This window comes from Ascaphus truei, chromosome 2, assembly GCF_040206685.1.
Source record: "Ascaphus truei isolate aAscTru1 chromosome 2, aAscTru1.hap1, whole genome shotgun sequence".
Lineage (NCBI taxonomy): Eukaryota > Metazoa > Chordata > Amphibia > Anura > Ascaphidae > Ascaphus > Ascaphus truei.
In genome coordinates, this window is record NC_134484.1 from 131,386,886 (window position 1) to 131,396,893 (window position 10,008).

A 10,008-nucleotide genomic window follows, 5' to 3' on the forward strand; every position below is an offset into this window, starting at 1 on the left:
TATATATATATATATATATATATATATATATATATATATATATATATAATGATGATACGAACCAATCCAAAGACCAGTACAGAGACAGCACACCGCACGGGGTTAATCCAAAAATCTATATTCACAACATGAAATACACGTAAGCCAACGTTTCGGTCCCACAGAGAGACCTTCCTCAGGGCCGTGCAACCCACAAGTGCAAGTGACCACACATATATACCCTCACCCATAGTGCAATGCAAACAAAGGGAACCAATCACCAACATGCAATCAGACAGAATATGCAACATAGCTGTGCTCCGTGCCCCCTCCCCTATTACCTGATTATCCAAATGACTCATCATGACATGAGAGTAGGCACTTAAACTATTAGGAGAAAGACACCCTTTAGACACTGGTCCCAGGGTCTACTGCCAGTGCGGGGGAAGGTCGCGCGCCGCGCATCTGCAGTGGGCCAAAACATATTGACTGCTGGAGCGCCAGCAAGGAGAGTACGCCGCGCATCACAGCTGTGAGCAGACGCCTCATTGACTCTCCCTGGCCACCAGGGACGCCGGCAGCGCAAAACGCACATGCGCAGTCTGAAAAACCGCCTCGTGCACAGTTACCCACACACTGACAGTAATAATGGGCTAAACAGAATAGTAATACACAGAGCGTTAAGGTGAACCACAGGGGGACAGGTAGAGGTATAGAGCACAAGGAGCACATAGCATTACCATAGTATATAAGGACAAAGGAAGTGCAAAGGTGCAGAGGGAGTGATGCAACAGAGTATGAGTGACAAACATAAAAAAGGCATAATGCAAAATCAAGTGAAAGCAGGGAGACTGCTACAAAAAGCAGCTAAGTGAAAGTTCCTCATTTAGGCCACAGTGGTTGACAAATCACCAAAAACTCTACTCGCCACACAAAAAAATCTACTCGCCACATAGTACCAAACGTGTGCTGCTTGGGCCAATATTTACTCGCCCGGGGGTTAAATCCACTCGCCCGGGGCGAGCAAATGTATAGGTTACACTGTATATATATATATATATATATATATATATATATATATATATATATATATATATATATATATATATATATACAAGAAAAGGTTCTTGGCTCCAAAGTGTGCATTTAGCTTGTGGAAATAGCAGTAGTGTGATCTTCAGCAGAAGAAATGCAGAGCACAGCAGCAGGGAAAAAATAGGAAGGTGTATGGAGCAACTCCGACGCATTTTGGGCAAGTTCCACCCAAAACGCGTCAGAGTTGCTCTTACACCTACCTATTTTTTATGCTCCCATGTCACCCCCTTCAATAAATTGTTTTTAATTTATCTTGGAAGTGCCGTACTCCAATTTTTTCCCTGCTGCTGTGTTCTGCATTTCTTCTGCTGAAGATCACACTACTGCTATTTCTACAAGCTAGATGCACACTTTGGAGCCAAGAACTTCTACAATCAGTGAGTACAATTCACTCTTGGAGTTTATATCCTATGTTATTCAATGTGTCCTATGCCTTTAAAATACTCTAAGTAGTACCTCTCATTAAGTGTGGTGGTGAACAGGTTGGAGTAAGCTTAACAGGCTTTAATCTTCCCCTATTAACAATAAGCCACACTTTGAGGATATAGCCCTTCAGTGGCCTCGATTAAAAGTTTGAGTAAATGGATCATTGATAAAGTTTGCATTAAGGAATCATTCAAACTCCTATCAACATATTGCATTATTTGGCTCCATATACGGGACTTTAGGATACAGATACGTGAAACAAAGCCTGTTTCATTTTCTGTTGCACTGATCTTAGGAATGTTTAGTTCAATTATTCTCTAAATTACATAGTTACATAGTCACATAATAGATGTGGTTGAAAAAAAGATATGCGTCCATCAAGTTCTACCTATGCTAAATTTAGATGACAGATACTTTATCCTATATCTATACTTAATGTACAGTAAATTGAGCCAGACATACACACCTGATTTCACCCATGCCTCCCTGCCATCTCTTCGGGGCAGGGATTTCCTTGCCTATTGTCTGATTTTGCTGCACTTATTGTATTATTATAATTCCCTGTACTGTATTCTTTGTGAAGCGCTGAGTACACTTTTGGCGCTATATCAATAAAGACATACAGGCAAACAAAAAGCCCCAGTGACATATCATCCAATAATATCTCAAACGGAGAAAAAAAATTCCTTCCTGACACCAAATATTGGCATTCAGATTACTCCCCGAATCAACATCCTTCCCATGTTTACTTTTTTCGTATATCCCTGTATAACTTTCCTTGCTAAAAAGATGTCCAAACTTTTTTTGAGCAAATCTATTGTATCTGCCATCACAGTCTCCATGGGTAATGAATTCCACATTTTAACTGCCCTTACTGTAAAGAACCCTTTCCTTTGTTGCTGGTGAAATCTCCTTTCCTCCAACCTTAAGGGATGACCCCAAGTCCTTTGTACTGTCCTTGGGTTGAATAGTTCAATTGAAAGCTCCTTGTACTATCCCCGAATATATTTGTATATAGTTATCATATCCCCTCTAAGACGCCTCTTTTCTAATTTAAATAAATCTAATTCAGCTAGCCTCTCCATATAAGTGACATTACCCATCCCCTTTATTCATTTGGTGGCCCTTCTCTGCACTCTCTCTAGTTCCATAATGTCTTTTCTAAGGAATGGTGCCCAAAACTGTACTCCATACTCAAGTGGTGTGGTTTCACCAATGTTTTATAAAGGGGCATAATTATGTTTACTTCCCTTCCATCCATTGCCCGTTTGATGCAAGATAAGATCTTGTTTGCTTTTGCAGCTACTGCATGACTTTGGGCACTATTGCTAAGCCTGCTGTCTACGAGCACTCCTAAATCTTTCTCCATCAAAGATTCCCCGAATTTATCCCCATTTAATTTGTACGTCACCTGTTTATTCTTGCTTTCCAAATGCATAACCATACATTTATTTGTATTAAAGCTCATCTGCCATTTATCTGCCCAAGTCTCTCAAAGTCTTTTTGAAGAGAAATTACACCCTGTTCTGATTCTACTACCTTACACAACTTAGAGTCCTCAGCAAAGATGGAGACTTTGCTCTTTATGCCAACCTCAAGGTCATTAATAATCAAGTTAAAAAGCAGGGGTCCCAGTACCGATCCCTGAGGTACTCCACTCATGACCTTAGCCCAACCTGAAAAAGTTCAATTTATGACAGCCCTCTGTTGTCTATCCTTAACCAGTTTTCAATCCAGGTGCATATATGTTTACTGAGTCCAATTTGTACACCAACCTCTTGTGGAACGGTATCAAAAGCCTTTGCAAAATCTACTGTAAGTAGACCACATCAACTGCATTACCCTGGTCTAAATTCCTACTTACCTCTTCAAAGAAACAAATAAGGTTAGTTTGGCCTGATCTATCCTCCATAAATCATGCTGACTATTACTAAAAATTGTTTCCATTAGGTATTCCTGAATATTATCCAGGATTAAACCTTCAAGTAGCTTCCCTACTATTGAAGTCAGGCTTACAGGCCTGTAATTCCCTGGTTGTGATCTAGCTCCCTTTTTAAATATAGGCACCACATCTGCTTCATGCCAATCTTGTGGTATTGAGCCTGTGGAAATGGAGTCCTTGAATATTAAATGTAATGGTTTGGCTATTACTGAACTTAACTCCTTAAGACCTAGGGCCTCATGCAGAGAGCAGCGCTATTAACAATCTCGCCATTTTCCGGCGAAAATCGCGCTAAAAACAGCCGAAAATGGCGAGGTATGAAAAAAGCGCCATTTTTTTTTTCTATTTATAAATCTCGCCGCGCGGCTGGCGAGAACCTACATCTCGCCAGTCTGAAAAATATCCAAATTCAGAAAGGCGCGCTCGCCATCTAGCGGCTGTTTTTGGCGCGATTTTCATCAATTTTCTCCGCCAACTAAAGTTGGCAAGAAGCAGGAGCTCGCCGGCTATAGGGGGGAAAAAAATGCGCGATTTTTTTTTTCTCCCTTTCAGCTGCGCGCATCTCCTCATTTACAATTCTCCACATGCAGTAATGCTAAAAATAGCGGATTTCGCCCATTTCTGCATATGGAGAATAAAACTCTCCATTAAAGCTACTTTTTCTTAAACTCTCCAATTTATTCTAGCGCTGCTCTCTGCATAGGCCCCCTAATTTGTGAACTACTTCAAGCTTTTTAAAAAAAAACATATAAATGAAAGCCTTTCTAAAACTTTTGTGGCACAAGGGGTACAGAATAGGGTTAATTGAGGAATTTATCCATAACAACCATCCTGAAATGTTATACCAGTAAAGATTAATGCAATAATATTGACAAGCCGCACGGACACTCACAAGAAATGAGTATGGAGCCCAACAAATGCAAAAAACACAAACCAGAATCACAAGAGATTTGGCAACTTTCTTGTCCCTGGACAGTTTAATGATATTAACATTCATCTTAATATGTGTGCCACAAGTTTGTGTGGCAGACGCAATATTACTACCGAAGCATTGTCTGGGAGGAAGACACTTAACCCTCTTAACCCTTTTCTTTACAGATGACATAATGTCCTCTTTCCCATCTAATTGTGGAGTAGATAGAACAATATTAGTTGCTATGATGTACGGTCTCACAGTTTTTACCTTTTCTTTTGAAGGAGGAGTAATTGAAGACTGTCTTTTCTTTCTGCTGCGTTTTCTAATGTTCCAGTAGATGCTCAAATTAAAAAATGAAATGCTTATAAGTGGAAGAGCAAAATCAAGAGCTGATGCTCCAAAAATAAAATACCAGGTGTAATAAAATCCTGGGATACAAATGTTTTTAGGAATGTCATTATCACCAACAAAACTTTCCCAGAAAAGAATGGCTGGGCCATACACAAGGAATGACAGTATCCAGACTGCCGCCATCTTAAGAACTGTCTGACTATGTCTTTTTTGTTGAGAGCGATATAACACCTGGCCAAAGAGAAAATAAATATATAGGTTTATTTTTGCAAAGGAAGCATGAAAAGTAACTGATTCTTTTATCATCCCTATAATATACAGAATAACCCTGGCAAAACTATATCATATTTTTAAGAGAATGACTGAGCAAATATGGAAATTTACAGAATAGTTTTTGCTACTGTATATGCTATCATTTGCAAAGAATAAAAACAATGTATTTAAATAAAACCAGTGTACAAATTGTTATATATAACAAGATTATAAAACCTTGATATTTTTCAAGCAGTCAGATATTATTAAAAAGATCATTGCTAAATTAAAGTAAAAAAATTTGCAGTAACAGAATTTTATTGCAACTTTAATGTTTGCAATAATGCCACTGATAACATTCCACAATAAAAATCTTCATATATGTGGAAAGAATAAGAATAATTTAAGATTTGAAATAGGAGAGTGGCCAGTACTTCCTTGAAAATGTATAAATGCTTTATTTTATATATATGAAATTTCTAAATGAGTGAAAGTTTGTTATTATACCATAATAAACCTTTCTATATTTTTGAATAGCTACAATTTAAATGTTGCTTCTCTTTCTTGCAAACATAATTTGCACTTACAGTACTGTAGTAGAGATGGGAGAATGTCTTAAAATTAGTTTTTGCTAAATTGTCATGAAAGGTTGCATTGCTTGGGAATGTGTAAAAACACAAATTGTTTCGCCAGATTACCGTGCAATTTTGGTAGGATTTGTAAAAAATGTTTGTGAAAAGAATTGGCTATTTTTCCTTTTTCTGCGAACTTTGCACGAGTCTATAGCCTATCAGTGAACCTCAATTTACAGTGCCCCTGTCCTGCAAATAAGTACTATCTAATTGTAGATTATTATTTTGGACCAATTTTAAATGAACAGCAGCAAACAATAGGACTCATGATATTGACTTAAAACATTGTCAAGTGCTTTCATTTGATGACATGCCGTACAGTAGCACATGAATTACAAGCTGCAATGCTACTTCTGATGATAACATAACATGGCAGTAGCACCTCTATAGCATGTTATACTGTATCTAATGCTGTATAACAGGGGTGGGCAACCAATTTTTCAATGTAGCCACAGGTGTGGCGAATTAGAAGTGAAAATAGCCACACCATGTAAGAATTTAGGATTATGTTGCGCATGCGAAAATTGAAACACACATTGTTTGAACAAGTTTATTGAAAACATGAACACTTTGACTACTCAGTAACAACTGCGTCAGATGCAAATAATAAAAACACACACAGCCACACACACACACACACGGTGGGGTGGTATGTTATTTATATATTCTCTGTACCCCCCACCCCCCATCATCTCATTTCACCCCCCTCATCTCATTCCCTCCCAAATCCATGATCAGGGGCACAGCCAGGACGTGACTGGGTACATAACAAAGATACAAGCAGCCATTTCCAGCTGCCCGCACGCAGCCACACACACCAAGCTAGTCACACACACACGCCCAGCCAGCCAGCCACACACACCCAGCCAGCCACACACGCCCAGCCAGCCACACACACGTCCAGCCAGCCACACACACGCCCAGCCAGCCACACACACACCCAGCCAGCCACACACACGCCCAGCCAGCCACGCACACGCACACACCCAGCCACACATACACACACACACACAGCCACACATACACACACTCAGCCCTTCATCTCCCCCCTGCACCCTTCATCTCCCCTCAGCACCCTTCATCTCCCCACTGCACCCTTCATCTCCCCTCAGCACCCTTCATCTCCCCTCAGCACCCTTCATCTCCCCTCAGCACCCTTCATCTCCCCCCTGCACCCTTCATCTCCCATCAGCACCCTTCATCTCCCATCAGCACCCTTCATCTCCACTCATCTCCCCCCAAAATCTCCCCCCAGCACCCATCATCTCCCCCCTGCACCCTTCATCTCCCTCCTGCACCCTTCATCTCCCATCAGCACCCTTCATCTCCCCTCAGCACCCTTCAACTCCCCCCAGCACCCTTCATCTCCCCCCAGAATCTCCCCCCAGCACCCTTGAAAGCACCCCCCGTCCCCCACCAATGCCTACCAGATCGCGGCGGCAGCAGCGGGCAGCAGTGGTGGCGATCGGGCACTGGTTGCTGGCGGACGGGGGGCAGTGGTGGCGAGCGGGTAGTGGTGGCAGGCGGACGGGGGGCAGTGGTGGCGAGCAGGTAGTGATGGCAGGCGGACGGGGCAGTGGTCGCGAGCGGGTAGTGGTGGCGGGCAGATGGGGGGCAGTGGTTTCGAGCGGGCAGTGGCGGCAGGCGGACGGGGGGCAGTGGTGGAGAGCGGGCAGTGGTGACAGGCGGACGGGAGGCAGTGGTGACGGGCGGCAGTGGCTGGAGCGTGCTCGGGGGGGAGAGCCTTCTACATGTGATTCCTCTGGGACTCTGCAGGACTGTCCTTTTCATCTGTGAGCACCGGCAGGTGATATCTTTTTCAAACAGAAGAAAACGTGTGCCAGACAGCTTCTTGTATTTCACTTTTCTTTCTGCCCATGTTCTATCAGTTTTCTCTTTCTCCCTTTCACTCCCTATTACTTGAAACATGGTACTACTTGTATATGGAGCACATGGTGGACAGCAATGGTATGTAGGACAACTGTCAATGGAAAGGATTTGAAACAAATGAATGATGGGACCTGACTTTATAATATTGAAAACCTAAGTTACCTTTGTGACATCCACTGACCGGGACATTTTTTGAATGTGGTCACTCAAATATACAATACTATAGATGCAGCGGCCGTTATTCGAACACTTCACGCGTTGTATACCTCGGAATACTCACATCATGGCGCGTCATTACCACGTGGTGACTCGTTTTTATCGAGTGCGGAAAATTGCATTTTAGTTTTCTGGTTTTTAAACATCTGCAAATTGACACAGTTCTGTACACATTACAATTCATTCATTTCTGCCACGGAAACTCGAAGAATTGCACACAAAGAAATCAGGATCCATGAAAATGCAAACAATGCAACAGCGTGATTGGCCGCTTGGAGTACAGCAGCGCACACGAAAACGGCTCCGTGATTTGTTTAGAATAACGGCCGCTGCATCTGTAGTTTCCTTAGAGATAGTCCCCCTATGAGGAAAAGATTAAACATTTGAAATAGGTACAACATTGGTTCACACTGAGGAAGCGTAGATTTCTTACTAACAAACATTTTCCTTAGTGTTAATTTTGAGGTCTCTATGGGATCACTGTAGGGATTGGTCTCGCTTGGCATGTACTGTACATGAATAATAATGTTATAGGGTTATAATTTGTAGTGGTAATGGGGTATGAGATACTTTATATGAGCAGATTTACCAATTTGTACAAATAATTTTGCTTGGGCTATCGACGTTTCTTCCATTAATTAAATTGCAAACAAAACTGCTTGCCCAGCTTTGCTGATCTCTAACAAAGCTGTGTATTTCTTTCAACATCAGAAATATAAGTGTATATTAATCAGAGTCTTATGAATCAATAGTTCACCATCAGTGAACTTTTATAACTTGTGCTATTTGCAGCATTAAATGTTAATAAAGCTGTCTGCACTAAAAAATATTCCACAAAAAAAAATAGAAAAGGGATGGTCTCAGCATACAAACTTTGATGCAATCTGTTATAAATGTTATGTTAAAAAATATATATTTTTAAATTTCAAGTATAAAAAAGGCAAAGCTCAATGAGACATAATGGTAATACATTTTTATAATGTATCTAATATTCTAATGTACTGATATTTAGCTAATTTCAGTTTCTGTATGCACACATGTTCTCTTCCCTGAAATAGACACAAGAGATTACTAAGCGAACAGTAATGTGGTATCATATTCTGTACCTGGAGATCACAAAGCAAAAACAAACAGAGAAAAAAGAGAGGAATACTTACAGCCATAGTGACAGAAAGGAATCTGTCATAACTGATAAGTGCAACATTAAATGCAGAGGCAGTGCACATCGTGTAATCCGCAATTAACCATAGTTTGCAGAGAAATCTTCCAAGTACCCACTTCCCAGTCAAAAAATATGGTACATACAGTGGGAGGCTGAATGCACCTGGATAGATTGGAGAAAAAAAGTTTAAAAGACGTGACCCTTAATAAACTCCCCTAATTGAAGCTAGGAACAGGACCTTCCTTCATATTGTCACTTTTTAGAAAAACAAACTTATAACATTAGTAAGCCATTTATACTGTACATTTAACACTAGCTAAAAGATATTTTAAAGATGACTGTAACAGAAACTTACCTATGAAAAAGTCACAAATGGACAGGTTAAGAAGAAAGAAGTTACTCTGGGTTCTGAGTCTCTTGTCCACAATGAAAGCTAAAATAACAATACTGTTGCCCAGGACGGTGAGTAAAATTAATAAAGATATGAACACAATTACCAAGACTTTTATACCGTCTGAAAAATGCATTCCCAAACCATCAGTCTGATTAACAAAAGCCAAATCTCCAATAGTCATACTGATTACTTTGAAAGTTTGTATTCTAAATATAATAAAATTAATCAATCCTGGAGTACAAAACTTTTCAGACAAACTGGAACAATTGTGCAATGGTGATTAGCTAAAATGTCTGACACTTCAGTTCAATCAGATTATTCTGATTTTTTAGGAAGTGTTTTTAAATTATTTAAAATAAATATATGTCTTCTGTGTCTTTTTCTGTGTCTTCTGTGTCTAAAGTATGAAACTGAAAAATATGGTGGGTTCTAAGACTGATGCTGTTTATCACTGCAATTAGTTACAGTACATGCAGCATATGCAGTGCCTTGTATCAGTGCCTTGTATCAGTGCCTTTTATAAGAGTCTTGAAGGAGGAGTTTGTCCTGTCTCTATATTTAGCATCCTTATTATGCACTTTAATAAATACAATGTGCTTACACATGTAGCCAGGGTCCCTCTGGCCCCCCTGTCTGCAGGTTTCTTTCCCCCTTGCGTGTGTGTTGCTGCGGGGGCGAGCGCTTTCCCAGGGGCTCCCGGTGGCAGCTGCGGTAGGACGCCGCCATGTTTAATGTGTTCGCACATGTGTGGAG

At 40.7% G+C, this 10,008-nt stretch overlaps 1 protein-coding gene across 1 annotated transcript; it reads right to left on the bottom strand.

Moving 5' to 3' along the window:
• Nucleotides 1-4,124: 4,124 nt before the first annotated feature.
• Nucleotides 4,125-9,436, bottom strand: LOC142488139 (histamine H3 receptor-like). Its single transcript, XM_075588511.1, has 3 exons — nt 9,217-9,436; nt 8,857-9,023; nt 4,125-4,940 (listed from the first exon to the last, which is right to left on the bottom strand). The coding sequence occupies exons 1-3, from the start codon at nt 9,434-9,436 to the stop codon at nt 4,125-4,127; spliced, it is 1,203 nt and encodes a 400-aa protein (XP_075444626.1).
• Nucleotides 9,437-10,008: the final 572 nt, after the last annotated feature.

Excerpts from the sequence above, each read along its gene's own strand:
- LOC142488139 (XM_075588511.1), bottom strand. The coding sequence starts at position 9,436 with ATGACTATTGGAGATTTGGCTTTTGTTAATCAGACTGATGGTTTGGGA. Across the intron at positions 9,024-9,216 it reads CATTTGTGACTTTTTCATAG|GTGCATTCAGCCTCCCACTG; the intron begins GTAAGTTTCTGT and ends CAATCTATCCAG. Across the intron at positions 4,941-8,856 it reads TCCTTTCTGTCACTATGGCT|GTGTTATATCGCTCTCAACA; the intron begins GTAAGTATTCCT and ends CTCTTTGGCCAG.